Source organism: Uloborus diversus, chromosome 10 (genome assembly GCF_026930045.1).
Source record: "Uloborus diversus isolate 005 chromosome 10, Udiv.v.3.1, whole genome shotgun sequence".
Lineage (NCBI taxonomy): Eukaryota > Metazoa > Arthropoda > Arachnida > Araneae > Uloboridae > Uloborus > Uloborus diversus.
The window spans coordinates 44,111,701-44,132,195 of record NC_072740.1 but is presented as its reverse complement, the minus strand read 5'-3'; the positions used below and the strand labels follow the sequence as shown (position 1 = coordinate 44,132,195).

Sequence of the window (20,495 nt, the reverse complement as noted above, 5' to 3'; positions counted from 1 at the left end):
GGCAGACTTAAAAAACTAACAATTAAAGACAATTTTGAAGAGAAAAACTAAGATGAAATTTAAACATGAAAGAATAGTTCAATCTTAACTTTTCAGCTTACTTAATCCATAACAGGGGATGTGCACAAACTGCTCAAAAGTTTATCTCATTACCCCTTTTCATTTTTAGGCCGATTGAATGGTTTTTCCGAATAGCTTTTTTGTTTTGTGATCTTGAACACCACCCTTGTTTATCAGTATCTTTTGGCAAGAGGATCTGGTTTAAATTTCATTGCATTCATTATGAGCGGTCTGCGAGACCTCACCTCCCTTCCAGTGTTACAATTTTTGGTAGTAATAGACATGGCTCTTAAGGTTAGGACCGGCGAGATGAACTCATTTATCTTATCCACTTTATGCCAAAGAAATATAAAATATTCTAGATGAGGTTGAGAGTTGTTTGAAATGTTCACAAAAGATACGCAATGAATGTTCTAAGAACAATGAAAGGAATTTTTTCTGGAAATAAGAATGCTATATACCAATAGTTAAGGTACTATCAAAATTTTCCTTTAATGTGATATAATCAATTTTCTGGTATTACAATGTTCTGTATATATTTAGCAATTAAAATACAGTCATTAATAAATAACAGATTCCTTTTAAATATGAGTATTAAATTTTTTACGGCAGCATATGACTTTTCTGGAAAAATGTTAAGACTCTAGCAAAATTTCCTCGAAAAAGGTATATTTTAATTCAAAATTCAAAAAAAAATAAATAAATAAAATCCTGTGTTAATAAAAGTTTAAAGATCATCTAAGGGAAATTACAGGATTGTTTCTTGATTACACATATTTTGAAAAATTTGCAAATAGAGGGGTCTTTGAGACCTCACCTCCCCGGTTACGTCCTACTTTTTCACCTTCAATGTTATGGGTTAAAATCAGATAAAGTTTTAAACACTATGCTTTATTTACCAGATTTTAACAAAGGAGGAGAAGCTGATGATGATTTTTCTTTAGTTGAGGATGCATTCAAACCAGGAATTTTCAAACTTTTTGGTCGAGTTTCAGCATGCTTAGTAGCACTTGGATTGCTAGAAGAAAAAAAAAGTTCTTCAATTAGTTTGCTTTTAGAAAAAAAAAATTTAGAAATTGCACTAAACAATGCAGAAAGCAAAAAATAAGCACAAACTATTAAAATAATATCAAATATACATAAAATAAAAGTAACACAAGAAAAAATGTGAAAATCTAGCATGGGGGAATAATTATGAGGGCTTTTTTATAGAACATTTATTTAAAAAGAAAACAAAACAAAAAGAAACAATTAAATATAATTATCATATATACTTGCATATAAATCAAGAAATTTAGTACAAAAAATGAGGTTAAAAGTTGGAAGGTTGACTAAATAAGAGGCTATACTTCAGAAAATTTTCCCTGCACAATTCTTTGGAAAAACAACCCCTCAAAAACATAAATATTTTCCTGATTTAATTTTACACGGTCTATCGACTACTCAAAAAATGTGGGATGCCAGGTTCATGAATATTTTTGATAATTGGTCATGTGAAAATTAATGCTCATTTTAAAATGAATGTAAGATAGCTAGGCTACTATGAAAAGTTTTACCAACTGTAGTTTCTCTACATTATCCAGGGAGCTGTATAATCTGCAGGCCTTAAAATCGGTCTGAAGAAAAAAGTTCTTTCAATCCGTGGATTCAAAAAGCAAGGTTGTTTTGATTTAACATACAATTAAAAACATGAAGAAATGATAACTTTTCAGGTATAATCAAAATTAAACAAAAATAAATAAATAATGATTTTTTGATTATAGTATGCTAATTACTTAAAGACAAAGGAACAAACAATCTACAGTCGTCCTTCACTACTTCACGCTTTGACTTTTGCTGCTTCACTACATCACAGTTTTCCTTTTTTTTTTTTCAAATACAGTAATCAGCCTTTTTAATGCACTTGTAAACTTTTTCCTACAAAAGAATAACTAAGTATGTCTTTTAAGTAAGGTAAACACTTCTGAGGGGCTGTAGTTGTATTAGTTTAGGGAAAAGAGGTATAAAAAAATTGTTGAGGAAAGTGTAGGGAATCGCTGTCTCATTTTAATTGTTAAACACTAACTGGAAAATATAAACCACTGTATTATTACTAGGGGATAAATTCATCTGTAAATGGTGTTCAACAATGTACTAGTTTTTTAAGTTGTATATGCAATACCTATAATGAGGATAAATCTTAGAGGAAGAATGGGGGCACATATTGACAATTAATTATCATAGAACAAGTTGAGCTATTTTCATGGATTAGTAGTGGTGTGTAAGAATTGCATGTGTGTGTGAAGTTTATTTCCCAAAAATTAACTATGTGATATCTATTACATCTAATATATTTCATTCTCTCATATTTTGTGCAATATAGTAAGTAATACAAATGTAATGGTGGCTAAGGGTGCTGTTTCATGTCTAGGGGCACTAACTATGTTAAAAACCTATTTAAATTGTCGTAAGTACGTTTTATGCTATAATTAGGAAATTATTAGGAAAATATTTGGTCCATAAATTAATTAGGAAAATATTTGGTTCATAAATACAGAATCCTATTTTGAGGAAATTCAGTTATCTTGGTAAAGTCTGGAACCAATTAACCGTGACAAACAAGGTTTGACTGTAGTCTGAAAATGGAGACTGCTTCTTCTATGACTGTAGGGTTGTTTATTTTATGCAATCTGAATCGCCTAAGAACAAAATTCATGTTATATAAAATTAACAACCCTACAGGCTACTAAACAGTCCCTATTGGTGAATACTGATATTGAGGTTCAATGCATTGGCATTGAAAAAAGAAAAAAGCACAGATAATCTGTACTTCGTTAGTTTTACTATTTTAACGGATGATCCACAGACAAGATGCAGGAAAATATGGTATATTAATTCAAAATAAAAACTACAATTAGCAAAAAATGTAATAGCCAAAACAAACCCTTAACAATAATCGTTACGGATTATTGTTAAGGGTTTGTTTTGGTCAGACAAAAAAATCTTTTTGTACAAAAGTATAAAAAATCGTTTATTTTCGATTGTAAACAATATAAGCCAGTGGTTAGGGAGTGAAAAAATATTGAATACAGAAGTAATTGGCGGAAAACTGGAAATGGTTTTAATCTATGCCGTGCGGGTCTCGAATGACCAAAATAAGTTTTCCCTCTTTTACTATGTGAGCTTTATCCACTGCGCCCAAATTAGAGACAAAAAAAGCCTGTTTTTTCATTAATGTAACAATTTCTGAAAAATAACTCTTACAATGGCCATGCATACAGTCAGAAATACAGGCAAAATGGTCTTATTTTTTGTATATAGGGTGTTCAGCTTTAACCTGCAAGACCTCTGTTTTCGCAACTGTTAGTCCTAAATGCTTACTTCCAGTTGCAAAAATTATCAAAATCAGCTGCAGAGTTTTTGGTGTTTGAAGCAAAAATAGAAATTAGACAAAAAATACAAAATTAAACTATTCATACTGGCCCCAGGTCCCATACTTATGTTTAGGGAAATAATTTTGCATGTAAGTAGATTACTTGTAGAGCTTAAAATTCTGAACAAAATGAGTGTCTACAAAAAAAAAAATTAATAGTAAGCGTACTACTGAATTTCAAAGTTTGGCTTAAATCACTAATCAAGTACATCAAACCAGAACGTACCTTTCCTACTTTTACTGGCCCTCCCGAGATCCTGTGGAATAGGCTGAACACTAAAAAACATTGACAATGCTTTCCTATCTACGGAAGCAGCTACACGGCTACGTGATCATCAAGTTAACATACTAGATGTTGCTGAAAACAACTGAAGGGCTCGGGGTAACAATGTGATTGAGTTTCTTGGTCTATATACTGCTTTGATATTTTCTCTAGCAATTCATTGTATTATTTTGTGTAAATTCTGACACACTGAACATCAAATAATGTTATTGCTCCAACGAAACTTAAACTCTATGGCTGGAATTTCCATGGCTGAGCTATAGTGCTAAGCATAATGGAGCCTATTTCATTCTGTTTCGACTAAGAGAAGGCAGAAAAAGCAAGATATCACTCAGCAGTTTCATACTGAACCCATTTCAGAAATACAAAAAAGGCAAGGAATGTTTTTGACGACCTGCTTCCAATGAACATCATAAACCAGCAACCATCAGTTTAGCTGACAGCATCAGGACATTTGAAAACCTAGAAGAATCAATTGGTATAAAAATGAATATTGAGTCCAAAGGAGAATTGAGGAACATTGTTTGTGTTTATACCCGTAATAAAAACGATTATATTATATGGCAAGCAAAATATTCCATTGCGAGGTCACTGAGCAAATAGGAACACACTGGAAGATGATGGCTCCGCATCACCAGTAAATGGAGGAAACTTTCATTCATTATTGAGGTTTGGCATTGATGCAGGAGATGCTTTTTTTTTGCATAATCACTCATAAAAAATGCACCTTGAAATGCTAATTTTATAAGTAAAACAATCCAGAATGAATTATTAGAAATTTGTGGAGAATTGATTACAGAGAAAATACTGCATTCTGTGGATGAGAGTTTTTTTTTTTTTTTTTTTTTTTTTTTTTTTTTTTTTTTTTTTGCATTTTAGCTGACAAAACCGCCTACAGCACAGCAGGAGCAGATGAGTTTTGCCATTTGGTATTGGGACATCCGTACGAAGAAAATTAGGAAAGAGTTTTTAAGTTTTGTGAAAGCTAGAGACTTAGTGGTGAAGGCCTTGCAGATCTGATTGTAAAAAACTTGATGAAACTAGGATTAGAAATCGGAAACTTGCGAGGACAAGGTTATGACAGCAGCTCAAATATGGCTGCTAAATTCAAAGGTTTCCATCCAAGCTTGCATTAAAGAAAAGCAGGCACTTGCTATTTGCATGCAGTGTGCATCTCACAAACTAAATCTTGCCATTTCTAAAGCCTGTTCTTTGTAGCATTAGAAATGCTGTAGGTATTGTGAAAGAAGTTATCAATGCTATTCGAGATTCTGCTAAAAGAATGAATTGGATGCAAGAAGAAATAGAGGAGCATCATCCTCAAGAAACAAGACTGAAGTTCACAAAACTATATGCAACACGGTGGATTGAGCGATATGACGCGATTTTGCATGTTTTCGATGCAATTGTATATATTTTTAAACTATTAGATGCAGAAGAATTGTCCTCCAAATCTTTAAATTAAATAGCATAAGCTCTGCAATTTGATTTTGTTATGACAGTCAACATACTTTCCATTACCTTGAGTTTAACGGTTTCATTATCACATAATTTACAAAGTCCTTCTTTACATTTAAAGCGGTGTTATGAAATAGTAAACCATGTTGTTGATATTTTCAGAGATTATCGATAATCATCAAATTTCTCAAAAATGTACTGAAAAGCATCACAAATGGCGAATAAACACTGTATTGAGATAACTGTGCCAAGGATTGTAACACCACAGATCCACATTACAGATCCAATACTTCAGCAACAAGTCCTGATGAATAGCATAAATTGAATTTATTTTTACCGTTTATTGATTTCATTATCTCAGGACTGGAAACAAGATTTTGGAAGCAATGTCTAACATTCATTGTAACAAGGAGATTCATCCTGAGGATGTATAAAATTAATTCACAAATGAAGCATCACAGAAAACTGCAGCTGCAATATTTTTCAGGAAAAATTCCTACGTTTTGTCATTCTCCTATTTCATTGAAACAAAATTTTCTCAACATTATGTATAAAAATGCTTATAAATTTCAAATTGTTATAAGAATTCTTATAATTCTGATATTAATTACTTGTGATGGATAAATTCAGCATTTTTAGATTTTACAATAGTAAACTTTTATCAAAATATATATCATTAATTTAGCAGTATATTATAAAATAGTTAACAGCTGTGAAATATGAATTAAATTGAAGAAAGTTCAAATTATAGTTTGTTTTTATTTCAATTTATAAATAATTTTATAACAGGAGGCATTATGCTGATCTCTCAAACTTGACCCCTCGTAAAATAATTTCTGGACATGCCCCTGTGCATAGCTTTCGGAAATGTATATCGGCCATTTAGACCAATAAAGAGACAACCTATTCAGCTCCCCAATATTTACTTTCTTTCAGCATAAATTGTAAGTATTGAGCAAAAACTAAAAGAAATCATTAAAAAATTTTTTTTGTCTTGCGTATCGCTAGGGTGGGGAAATTCCCAAACGTAAGCACTAACGTAGTATAAAGAGATGAATGACACTACACCCGGGTAAAAAGTTAGATTTTTATGAACTTGCAAGGTGAAAGAGAAAATTTCACACTGAGCTGGCTTCAAGTATTGTTCTGTTAAAAATATTTCTAAACAGACATAATGAGCAGTACATAAAAATAAAGAAAAAAGGGTGCATTTTAATCTTTATAGTAAATTGCTCACCTTGATAGAGAAAGTTTAGAAAAACCACTTTTGTTTATCAGGATTTTTTCATTTTTTATCAATTTTTCCATTTTTTTATTACTGGTTTCTTGAATGCAACAACCATTAGGTTTAGCAGTGCTCTAGAAAATAAAAACATTATAAAAGAAAAAAGAAAAAAAAAATGGTAAAAGGGAAGGAAGACAGACTTCAAAGAAGACTAGTATCATTTGTTTAGAACATGGAAATCTTGGATGATTTGACTTCTTTCTTAGAAGTCAAAGCAAACAAGACTTCTAGAAAACAGAAACATTATCGGTCGCGCTTAATCAAATATCGTCGGTTCTGCGAAATATTATTTGAATAAGCAGGGAAATTTTATTTACCTTTCTAAATTGACAACATTTGTCTTAAAACATAATAATAATAAACCAATTGCTACATAAGGGGAATAATTAATGTTGTAGGTAAAACGTTTTTGAAATAAAAAAATAAAGGACAAAAGAGTTTCATAATTAATTTTAAGTATGCATGAAAACTATAAAAAGTAACTTGCAACTTGAGCTATGGAATTTTTATTTTGCCAATTTTTTCACTACATTATTTTTCCAATACTCCATAATAGTGGACGAGTGGTTCAAGGTCTTTTGGGAACACACTTTCTGACTCCTTTTTTCTCCTCCTCGTTTACTGCTTTTTACATTTAATTTTCATTAATTTATTATTGTTTAAAATGTGTATATTTCTTTCTAATATTTAATTTAATTCTCGACTGCACTATCTATTTGTGTGTGTGTGTTTTGTAATGGCAAAGACAAGAAATTTCATGGAATAGTGGAAATGTTCTGATGCACGTTTCGTTTCTTGCCCGTTGTCGAAGAAAACTATTATTTTACATTTTTACGTCAACAATTTTTCCTTAATTTATTTCTAATTTTTTTTTTTAAATCAGAAGAAAAAATTGCGAAAGCTGATCAATATTATTTAATTATCCGGGGAAAATATTCGATTCAGAGGGATTTTTAACATTGCGTCTACGGGAAACATTTGGTTCCGGGACGTTTTATTCGTATAAGCGGGGTATTTGTTTATCTGTTACCCGATTAAGTGGGGTTGACAGTATAAGAGAAAAAATATCAGCTGTAAAAGTGAGGAAGACAAGTTATAATCATTTCAAGCTAAACAAGTAAACGCTTCTTTGTAATGAGGAATCTGGACATGAAAGATGTATTCTACAGTTACACCACCAGAACAGTATAAAAGTGCAATTCTAGTGATAGACATCAAAAGGTGCAGAAATTATAAGGGTTCACTTGTAAGAATCTATCAATTGGAAAAATGCAGATTTCCTACAAATTATTAGAAATCTGGCAGTGCAGCAAGATTTAATTATTATTTTTGTTCTAACCCTTGGCTCTGTAATTAAGGATCAGAGTTGGATTTTGGACGCCAAAAAGTAGTTTTTGATTTGACAGGGGTATAATACTGGCTTAAACTTCCAAAAACCTGTCGAAAACCTCCTAGCTTCAAAAATCCTAAGGGTTGAATGAACTTGTTGAAAAAACAAACAGTATGAGACCCAAATTTTTGGAATCCCGAAAACCTGGAACTTTTCCTTTAAAATAAATAAATAAAAAAATAATAATAATTTCATTATTATTTTTTTCATTTTATGTCCCAGTTCCAAAAATTTTAAATTGTTAACACTCAGTAATTGCTTGTAGAAAGCACTGTAATTTCAGTTCAGCATTTTTTATGCCATGTGTTATGCCTAAATAAGCATTTTACTATAACTGCACAGAAATCTTCTAACACCCCTTTTGGCTAACAATAATTCTTTTTCATAAGTATGCAATACAAAGCCTATTGAACAAAAATATAAAGTTATTTTTCAGAAAAATATGATTTAATTATTTAATTATTGTATTGATCGGTACATTGTAAAATAATAAAAAGCAACATCAGTGGACTATACTCATCTGCGGACTGCAAATCATCTCCAACTTTTGTTTTAGCAAAATGAAGTATACTTTCATTCAGAGCTGATTAAAGAATTAAATAAATTTATCATGAACATTAGCAAAACCAGAAAAAATGTGACAAGAACCACACGCCAGGATAGTTTTCACTAGTTTTTGAGTCAGAATCCAAAATCCATACAGGTCATGGTCCTGAGCATTTCGGATTTTGGGTCCCAAACTGTATAAAGTAGAAATTAGTAAGTCACCATACATTTTTATGAAATTTAATTATAGTATCGGGCAATTATCAAGCCTTCAAATAATTTTAATTAATAAAAATTACAGGTTTCAAATCTCAAAAATTTATAGTGAATGCAAACAACCATTTTGTGGTTTTTCTGTCGTTAATATTTAAAAATTCAAGTTAACATGCATTTTCGAAATAGTCAATGCGTATTAACTCTTGATTATTTTGACCAAAATTAAGAACATAAAGTATAACTATTTATACATATATTTGCATCCTGGTAGCAAATTAAAAAGAATTTTTACTTTAAAGCATCTACGAGCAGGAGCAATTATTGATCTGCTGAATATTTCTATATTCAATAAAACTTAGTATGTCAGAACATACTGAATTCCCAAATTTTTGTCTGAAATTAATATTCAGTTAACAAACTAAGTATTTAACTAAACTAAATGAGTTTTTAAGAGGGAAAAATTGAGATAAATACGGGTCATTAGACCACAAAACCACATAAACTACTGATTTCAATCATTTTTTTCAGAGTTTTATTAGTCATTTTTTAAATTAAAAAAAGAAAGAAAACTTTTTTTAAAGAAAACAACTGCTCCATAAATCTATCAAGCACCTTTGTCAGTGTTAATTTTACAGTGAAAGTTATTTTGCTTTTGATACTTTTTTTTTTCCCCGATTCTTAGAATGAAAAAAACAAGTTAAACATGTTCAGAATCTCTTCAATTTGCTCAGATTTCAGATGCAAAATATACATTTGAGTGCAAATGATTCTTAAGAAAAAGCGACTTGCATTTATACGACAAGCAACTTATGTTACAGTACATTTTATGTCCAAATATTAATCTTAAATTCAGGAATAATAAAATCTATTTTTGAACATATTCATCAAAAGTGCTTTTGGATGCACTAATGGTTGTCCAAAACAAATGATGAGTATACAGAATTCAAATGTTTTCATATAGCTATTGGCAAGTTTCATTAATCAGCTCAAAGCTGAGCAAAAAACTAAGCAGAAGAATTTTACGTCTTTGGAAAGATGTTAAATCATAAAAATGTTATGTTAGAACCAGACAATCCCTTAAAAGTTATAGGTGAGGGGAAACAATCATGTATGTTCTCCATCTCATGAGCCTACATCTGACCCCTCCCCTAATATTAGTTGAATTAATTATTTTTTGCCTTTTAGTCTATATAAGGATAATTATGCCATTGTTCAAGATTTTAACGTTCTTGGATTTTCATATCAATGAACACTAACAGCTTTATGGAAAAGTAGCTAGAAAAAGAAGCTTTTAAGCAGGGGTAGAAGTGACCGACTTGTCACATATAGGACAGTTTTCACAAAAAATATAGGACAAATATAGGACACATTATATGAATAATTATGCTTTGAAAAAGGAAATAATACATATCATATATTATTCAGTTATTCTTATCAATAATTTTGTTGAAAAAAAAAACCTCAAACAAAATATTTTACATGTATAATGACTTTCCTGTAGTTGAAAGAATAATTTTTGAAAAAAGTGTACTTTATAGACTAAATAACTAAACAAAATTTGAAGAAAGATATTTTTTTTCCCCTCACTCATGACCCAAGTACTAATTCCACTGTTCTTAGATTTTATATCTAAACTGAACCCTTTATCACTTGTATTAAGAACAAACAGAGCTTAAGAAGGATTTTTCTGACGTTTTCTTTATGCTTGAATGTTTTAGCATGCTGCCTCAATTGCGAAAATCCACTATTGCTTATGGGCACTGAACAGTTGCAAAAATGACAAAAAGCGATAAAATCATCTTTTCCTTTAGTGCACCATGCACCAAAATTTGTAGAATTAATGTCCTCCTGGTTCAACAACTCCACACGAAATGTTGTTAAGCGATGCGATTTCGCCATTATAATTCCACTTATTACAACAAACTACGTTTTAACATCATAAGGAACTAATTATTCCACGATCCCAAAATTCCACAAAAAGAAAAGATTGCAAAAAGAAAATTAGAACATTCCGATCAGAAAATGCACTGAACGCAAAAATATTTAGATTTCGATTCCGAGTCACAACTGACTACAACTGTATTTATGTCGAGGACTGCATACTAAGTGCCTTGCCTCCATTATTTTTATACCAATAGATGGCAGCACCATCACCGGATCGAACAGTTAATGAGAATTTAGAACTAGACCAGGAGCTAATAGCTACCTGGTGCTAGCACCCCCAGAGGTATCGTTTCACTTGGAGGACATTGAGATCACGAGCATATTTAACGTTGCCCAGTCCTCTTTAATGACAACGGTGGGTCTTCGACCATCGAGGTTCGAACTCAGGACCCTCCGGCCCCGAATCCGACACTATACCGATCGGGCTACCACGGCCCGAACGCAAAAATATACCAACGAAAACCATGATGGAAAACAAAACAAACGGCTGCTGCCCCCCCCCCCCAGTGCAAAATTCTAAAACCAACTTCAGCATTAGTTCTCGAAACTCCACCCACTATAGAGTGACGTCACACTGCTGTAGCTAATGAGAGAAGATGCCTATTGCAGAATTTAGTCAGTTGAGTTTTTTAATTTGAAATTCGTTTGAGCACGTACTTTCAGCGAAAAATCCGATGGCAGAAAGTTTATTTACTGTTCTTTTTAAAAGATATATATGGTATAAAACGGGAATATAGGAAATATACGACATTTTTGAAAAATATAGGAAATATAGGACGATTTTGATGCTTTTTTTGAAAATATAGGAAATATAGGATATATAGGACTACTTCGACCCCTGTTTTAAGCCATCATGCAGAGAAATTTTGAATCACTAAATCCCCAAATTCTTTCATAAATAAATTTTACTTTCAATAGTGTTAGATTTTGTCAATAAATGCCATCCATGTGAACTTTATTTATGTCTTAGTTGTAAAAAAAAAATATATATATATATATATATGACCTACCCTTTTTTTTATCTTAAAAAAATAAAAGCTTCTAAAACATGGCATGAAGTGCAAAAAATGAAGACTTACAAATCTTAATCATTTTCTCCTGCTTGATCAGTACAAAAAGGAATGAAACTTACGCCTGGATCTCTTAAATGTAAAGCAAGTTCAATAATATAATGTACATCAGGAATGTTTGGATAATGCATCAAATGCCTCAAGCAGGAAGCATAGTCACTTTGTAATACTGAAAGAATAGAATAGAATTAAATTTTAAAGAAAAATAATTAACTGAAGATATAATGCAAAGTGCTCAACTAAAAAATCAAACTTACACAAGTCTCTTATAATCATCAACATTGCAACAAAAATATAATCAACTAAATTAAATGATATACTATCAGCAAAAATGGCATCCCAAATTACAAGCAAGTCATGAATGGAAAATTCTCTTCCAAACAGCAGACGCAGCCATCGTCTAAAAAAAATTTTAAGGAAATTAAGTATGGTATTTAAAAGTGTAATAAAAGTAATAAAACAAAAATGTAATGATCATGAAACAGATTAATATTTTTGTAATTGTAAGTAATCAAAGTAGGGAAAGATGAGGAAACTAACTTTAATCTCTTACAAACTAGGTTAAAAAAAAAAAAAAGAGAAAAAAGAGATAAAAACCTTTTAATAATATGCTTTGTTTGCTTAACTAAATGAATGCACAAAGAAACCTGGATAATTGTGACATTTAATCACATATATAACAAGTTGTAAAAAAGTATTTTTCCCATCTTGCCCAATTCGTGCAGAAGATAAGGAAACAACAAGAACATAGCTTTAAAGCCACTTGTTACTTTGCTACTTTTGTCTTATCAGACCTTATTAATAACTTTCTCATAACACACAGATATGAACATTTGAGTGTGAACTGCTACATTGTCTTCACTTTTTAGCCCTGCACAAGAATTGTGGGTTCAATGCTCACATCCAATGCACTGTTCCAACCTTTTTCAGAGAATTCCCAGTGGTATAAACATTGGTCGGTATAAACATTGATCGTCACCTTCTTATCTGTCACTGAACCTAAAATGTTTTCTGAGCAAGAAAGCTTGTTGAAAAACTCTAAGTTCTCTACTTAATGACAATAATTTTGTGCTTTTTTAGTGCATTTTTTTGCTTTGATTTAGAAGTTTTGCAGGAGATTTTCCTTTAAATTTCTCATGTGCAAATGTATTCAAGACTTAAATGGAATAAAATATTGCAAATCAGAATAAAAACCATTCTTATCTTTAAATTCAATGATTAAAATATTCTTCTTTCTCCTTCTAAAACAAACTCATGAACATAAAATTATCCAAAAGTAGTGGGCAGTGGCACAGGCAAGGGGAGTTTGTGGTTAAAACCCCCCATTACAGTGCCAGTTTACATGAGGCGGTGAGAAGCAAAGGGATGCAAGTGAAAAAATTTAAAATTTGCAGATAATCAGTACAAATCAGTGGGGGCAATTCGTGAGGGGGGGGGGGCGACTGCACTTTTTTCATCATCAAATATTTCCTCAAGTTAACATTTTAATTTCAAACCATTTTGGGTGACATTACTCGAAGGTCACCGAACATTGCTTAAAATTTCAGTTTTAAAACTTCAATTTTGAAAATTTTCCGGGAGAAAATCTCCAAGCACACTTCCTCCATAATTTAAATTCTAAGATCTAAATTTGCATTATAAAGACTCCAGTTTAAGGGGAAAAAATCAGGAAAAGAATCCAACTAGATAGCATATAACTGCATTTTTAAAACTCCAACTAAGAAAAAAAATCCGGAGATTTTTTCTGAAGTCCCCAAAGGAAGTTCAAAACTGAGTTCATAGGATTCCATCATGTCAAAAAAAAAAAAAAAAAATTAAGAGAACCACCAAAACCTTTTGTTCCTCCTTAAATTAGTGAAAGAGAAGTCTGAAATAACGTTTTTAAAGACGTTTAAAAAACGTTTTAAACCTTAAAATTTCTAAGAGTGAACCCCAAACCTCTTGCTCTAAGTTTGCTGAAGATGGCTTTAATTTGCGTCCTTAAGACATCAGTTTAAGATTTTTTTTACGGGAAGAGCCTTCCTTATCCTTACATTACCAAAAACAGTCCAAACTTTTTCCTTTTTATTATTATTATTAGTAACAAGACTCAGTTTTTTAAAAAGAAACATTACGGGGACAACCCTGGAAAATCCTTTACATTCCCCAAACATTGACAACTCTATAAAAACGGCATTTTTAAAACTACAATTCCAAAACATTTACACGAGAGAACATCACAAGTCCTCCCCCCCCCCAGTTACTCAAGATAGCCTAAAATAATTTTCAACTTCCTTTAAAAAATTTGCCCCCCCCCCCCCCCCCCACTTTTAAGTCCCACTCGCCGACTCTGGTGCAAATGATAGCAGAACCTCACCTCTGGTTTGGGGCAAAAAATTGAACTAGTAGCTCTGATAAGTGCTGCTATACAGTGTGATTTAGAAAAAAATTTCAATAAAAACCTACCTAGGGTCTGAACTTCAAACGTGTTTTACTCAAAATTTTAAAATGTCAACTTACATCCCTTTGCTTCTCACCGCCTCGAAAGATTCATATATTATCCAAAATAAATTATCATTTTTCATACCTTTTTAGTTTTTATTACATTAATTAAAAAAATGTATTGCAGAGGCAGGATTAAGGGGGTTTTTGAGGGGACATTTTCCGTGGACGACAGCACCACCAGCAGGTGGAAAAAAGACTAAGATGTTCATTTATTTTCAATTTTATTGATATTAAAAACAAAGTTACAAAGACATCATTCACCAATGATTACCAGAAAAATAGGGCTTTAAGGTCTTTTCGAAAATCTTACGTGAGCCAGCCAGCAAACCTGTCCTCCTTCTAGCATCACCAAAGATTGTCTAAGCTAGTGGTTTTCAAACTACAATTTCGAAATACTTACGTAGTTCCGAAACTCAGTTCCACCTAACATCACAAAAGAATATGTCTGAAATTGCATTTTTTAACCCTTAACAGGGGAGGTGCAGTCTCACAGACAGCTCAAAAGTTCATTCGATCACCCCTATTTTTTTCAGTCCAATTGAATGGTGTTTCCCAATAGCTTTTCCTTTGTGACCTTGAACACCCCCTTGCTTATCAGTATCTTTAGGCAAGTGCATCGCCACCCTCATCCTCTGCCCTTACCTACTCTGAGCAATAATCCTAAATCAATCGTCATATATCAAAGGAGTGGAAGATCCCTCCCTCCCATCGCTGGTATGCGGCCAGGGTACTGGGCTCTTCTTTTCCCCTCAACTGCGATAGAGAGTCTAAATCGGCAAATTGTAGATTAGCAAGCGGACATACGAAGAGTCTCTCATTTTTTGAGGGCAGAAAAACTTTTGCGGTCTGCTCTAAGTGCAGGGTTCAGCAGGCCTCAGTCAAACACATCCTGGACTGCTTGGGACTTAACAAAGAAGACTTATATGCCTCCCCTCTTCTTTCCTCCCCAAAGCTCCTCTTCCTCTAACAGTGCCCCCCAAACCCAAATATCATTTAAATTTGAATTACTTTAAAGCTATAATTCAGAAAAATGTTCGAGGGAGTACCCCTTGACCTCCTATTTCTGCTCAAGCCGGCACTTATAACTAAGATCATATTACTAATGAAAAGGTGTAATTAAACTTGTTGTCATTTTAACAAATGATATATTAGTAATATTCTCAATTTCTTTATTCACAAAAGGTTTATTTGAATGTTGATGACGTTAAAATTGAAATCAAATATAAAGGGCAACAAAAATTTGTTTCACCAAAAAAAAAAAAAAAAAATCGCCCGGCAGTCACAATTTTAGACTGTTTACTTTGGGAGGCAAAGGGAAATGGGAGCAAAACGGGTATACAGTCAAAGCACGCCCCCCCCCCCCCCCCCTACAAACTGCCACCCTCGTAGTTCACCAAGACTGAAAAAAATTTTCGATATAGAAATGCAATACAAGGTTACGCTGATTTTCGATAGAAACTACATCCTTGGTCTAATAATATTACTGTTTAAAACAACATGTTGAAAGACCATGTTAAACAATTCAAACTTGGAAATAAGCCCTTTAGAAGAGTATGTCCATGACGAGGTACAGAGGGAAGACATATAAAAACACCTAGACTATCCACCAGGTAAAAGTGTTCAGCTTTCTTATCTCTTTTTATGTTTAATCCACCCCCTGTCACACTCAGTGACCAAGGAGCATTATTTCCAACATCTCCAAAAATATTTAACTTGTTCTTATGGGTTCTCCCACCTCTTTCAGCGATTTCATTTGAAGGTAATTCCATAAAAAATGAGCAAAGTTCACAAAAAAGTGGTGGCCGCATGGTAACAGATTTTTATGAAATTTGGAATACAGGTTTCTTTTATGCCTATATTAAAATATCTAAAATATTTTGGCTAAATATTTTTTATTTTAATAGTTACATGCAATTGAAAATTGGTCAAATTGAACGGCATTCTCATAAATGCTAAATGTTTCATTTTTGAAGGTTTGTATTTCATTAACTATTTAATAAAAACATAAAAGTTATATATAGCTGTAATCTATGGAGTAGGGCAATTCATCTGATATGAGTAAAATTTTCAAGGTTATTATAGTTAACTTTTAACCGAATTTCAAAAGCGGAAAATATTTCAGTTTTCTCATAATTAAGCAATATATTTTTTAATCTCATGCTTTAAGGAATGTATTAGTTTTGCTGAAACTCAGATCCAATAACATGCTATTAGTTTTGCTGAAACTCAGATCCAATAACATGCTAAGTGTCATAAAAGAAATACCTTACTTTTGAAGTTGTATATTAACTCCTTTTTGTCATCAAAATCAGCTTTGAACTTAGTGACATTTTGTAAAATGGCAATTTTCCCCTTCACATAGGCCCAAAAATTTAAATGAGGGAAACCTTCGACAATTTTCAAATTTTGCAGGAACATAAACAGTATTTCTACTATTTGCTTTAAGAAATTCAAAATTGGTTTTTGATTTTCAAGTTTTAAAAAAAATTCAGAACATAAGCATTTTTTTGTGTTTTATGTGAAATTATGAAAATTCAAAGAACTAGATAAATAAATACATGATGCAAAAGCAAGCATATCTAACATCATTTCAATTTTTTGAAAAATATCTACTAGCATGGTGCGAAATTTATAAAACAATTAGTGGATAAAATTTATATCTTAAGCAATAATAATAACTTTAACAAATGCATCAAACGATTTTTTTTTTTTTTTTGCTCTCTGCAAAAGTTTTTTCAATCTGGCTAAAAATGCGTGGCTCAATTTTTGTAGGAAAATAGAGTTGAAGACATTAATAGTAATTTCATTAATATATTTCAAGAAGTTACAGACATCATTTTTAATAGGTCATGTATACCATAGTAACGGTCCATGTGGGTTAACTAACTTAATAAGAAAATCACTTATCTGAAAAGATATCGAAGCATAAAATCAATGTGTAAAAAACCATTACCCAGCCACAAATAGTTGTTATATATATATAGCAAACAAATAAAATTATTGATGTTGGATTTAGCCTGATCTGTAAACTCTTTCTCTTTAAACATATGCTTCTTTCACTGATGATTGAGATAAATCAGAGACTAGAAATTTAGGTGTTCAATTCTTCATTGAGCTGAAACGATGATGATTTCATATCTCCAAGACAGCTATGGGTACTTCAATAAACTGTTATTGAGCCTTACTTTTAAGATTGATAAGTTTTATTCATGAGACAAAAAAAAAATGTGATTGTAGCAGTGTCATATGCATACTTGTTCTGACGGATAATAGTTTGATAGTTTTATCAATATGCTATAATATGCATTTTTGCCACTGTTAGTAGAAAGAAAAGTGATCTGCTTTCCATTGAAAATTAGATTCATTGTGTTGCAAATGTTGTTCAACTGGCAATTTTTATTCTGGACAGAAAAGCTATAACTAAAATAAACGAGTTTTTCTACCAAAGGAATTCATTTGTTTCAAAGAACTTGGCAGCAGGAGGGTTGAAATAAATGGGTGTATTTCGTCAAATATACTTATTCATGGATAAAACAAATTTCTTCAAACTCATAGCTCAGGGGAGAACTGATAAGATGTACAGGAATTTGTGCAGACGTTTTCGAAGCAATGCTACTTGGTGGTGAGAGGCAGATTAGCTGGTGAATAGTCAACAATAGTACAGTAAAATTAGGCCAAAAAATGGTCAAACCCAAACATCCAAAAAAAAAAGGTGAAACCTATTGCAAATTACTTCTTACCCTTCCAGCAAGAAGGGGTAAAAAGTCCCAGCACTTTGCGCGTCGGGTTTTTGGGGGGAAGGGGGGGACGAAATAATCCTCTATTTAAATAAAAATAATTTTTATTACTTAAAAAAAAATCTCAGACCTCGCAGAAACCACCCTATAATAGTAAAACAATAAACTGTCACAGAAAAAAATTCTAATTAACAGGGGTGCACAGGCGGAGGGGGGAATGGGGGGGGTCCATGGAGCAGCTTTGCTCCATTGGAATTTTTAAGGCAGTTTTTTTAAGGGGTATTTCTTTCTTTTTTGAGGACTTTTATTCTGGATGGGTACTCTGTCACACTTAAGGGGTGCGCCATCGCTTTGAGGGGGGGGACCCTGAATTTGCATTCTAAAATCAACTATTGCAGTGAAATTCACGAAAAAATTTCCCCGACTTAAACTTTTCCGAAGAACAAAATGCCTCACAATGATATGGTAATGTCAGAATGATAATTCTAAAAGATCTAAGCGAGCTCAGTAACCAAATTATTTGTGACTGGAGTTATTAAACTGTTTAGATCGCTGGAAAACAAAATTCCTATGCAGCATAAAAAAAGTCCAAATTGACCAAAGTTTCTCTACTTCTTCTTGATTAATTTACTTCAACTTTTCTACAATCTTTTGCCATCACCGTAAGGGTGGGACAAACCGGAATTGCCAATAGTGAGACGGGCAATGCTGCAATTCTGCACCCTCTAAGTCGGTGGGGGTTCTCATTTGCTAACACCAAGCTGCCTCTCTTTTACGCAGCTGGTTATGTGAATTATGCTAAATATGCGGACATATACTTGCAACACTATCTGAAACTTTTGAGTACATTATGCAATAAAAAAATTTTTATCACATCAAACATCAGCCAAAACATCAGCTATCCAACGATCTAACGCAGTGACAAATTCAGGTGGTCTAGAACCTGTAGTGATTCAACGATAGAACAAGTCTTGATGAGAGCAATGAGCAATACTACAATAGAATGCTATATTTACACCTTTTTGTCTCCCAGTTTGGAAATCACAATCCATTTCTAAAGCCCCTAGAAGTTTCTTCCCTCTCAAGTTGGTAGTGGTATTGCTCGCTGATGATAAGGTGAGTTGCGATGAGACCTTTAACGTTCGGGTAGTAACATCAAAGGATATTGAAAGGCAAACAATTTTGTGGCATTTCTTTGTAAAGGAGGTAAGCAGTTATGTTTTTAGCTTCTGTTATCTGTAAAGATGTGTAAGCCCAAACCATCTTTTACACTAAATGGTATGAACAGTAAAGATGGAATAACAAATTGCTAAAAACTTCTGGTACGAGTTCTGGTATGCTGATCCTTTATCAGTATTCGATGAATCTGGTTTCAGAAGGAAAGAAATCCTGTATCGTTAAAGTACTATTATCTGAAGCAAAAGGTTCATTCAACATCACAGAACGAACAGCTGGTGTCATATATGAGGCAGTGAGAAGCAAAGGGATGTAAGTGGACATTTTCAAGTTTTGATTAAAACGCTTTTAAAGATAAGATCCTAGGTAGGCTTTCATTGATTTTCTTTTCTAAATCATGCTGTATAGAAGCAACTACCAGGTCTACTAGTACCATTTCTTGCCCCAAGATAGAGGAAAGGTTCACCAACCATTTGTACTGGTTATCTCCAAATTTTTAATTTTGCCACTTACATCCCTTTGCTTCTCACTGCCTCATATGTAATAGATGGAAGATACCTGCTTGATCATATTTTCGGTAATGATATGTAAGCTTCAAGGAAATATGTCAGCATTACAGTGTATAGATCACTTGTAAGTATGGGAAAGCTAGTGTCATTTTTGATGGGTGCAAAGAAAGCACCCCAGAAATATAATCTGCATCCTATTACAACAGCCAAGTCTTCTGCTCTAGAAGACTTTCTGCGTCTCAAATCTTGTGCTTGCTCTGAAGGATTCATTGGATATAGAGAATGTTTGAAAAGTCTGAAAGTGTACTGAAGTGCTCAATTATATGAACAAACTGTGTTAGACATAGCTGCAACAATAACGATTTTGCTGAAGATCTAGATTCCAAAAAACATCTTGATAATGAAGACTTTTTGTTACAAGCTTAGGAGAAATCAATTGAAAGCAAAAAACAGTTCAGCGTTATTTTTCTGGCCATTTAATCAAATGTGCACCATCAGAGGGGGTGGGGGGAAGGATAATATTTTTAGTATATAATTTCGTTTTGGGACGTGAGCTACTGTTCTTATGGGGTGGACAGTCCTGATTTAATGCATTTTAGATTTGCATGAAATAATACTTCTACTTGAAATAAAAGGGGGGGGAGGGGGGTTGAGGATTTATTTTATTTGGCAGAGGGGGGGGTGCTGTAGCTTTGAGAGGAGGTGCACCATCGCTCTTGGAGGATGGACACACTTGATTTCTAACAATTTTCTTAGCATAAAATAATGTTTCCATATGAAATGTATGGAGGGGGGGTTCGGGGGTACTGCTTCGTTTTACGGGGATAGGGGGCTCTGTAGCATTGGTGGGTTATGTCATCCCTCTTGGGGGTCAAACACCTTTAATTTCATGCTTTTAAATTTAGTATAACATAATATTCTCACT

General features: G+C 32.7%; 1 protein-coding gene across 1 annotated transcript in view; it reads right to left on the bottom strand.

Annotated features, from left to right (window-relative positions):
• Positions 1-20,495, bottom strand: part of LOC129231738 (TBC1 domain family member 5-like) — a 112,465-nt gene that overhangs the window by 19,644 nt on the left and 72,326 nt on the right. The window contains exons 12-15 of the mRNA XM_054866100.1: positions 11,922-12,064; positions 11,727-11,833; positions 6,451-6,572; positions 960-1,078 (exon numbers count right to left, since the gene is read on the bottom strand). Of these exons, the coding sequence (XP_054722075.1) occupies positions 960-1,078; positions 6,451-6,572; positions 11,727-11,833; positions 11,922-12,064 (491 nt within the window). The remainder of the gene's footprint in view (positions 1-959; positions 1,079-6,450; positions 6,573-11,726; positions 11,834-11,921; positions 12,065-20,495) is intronic.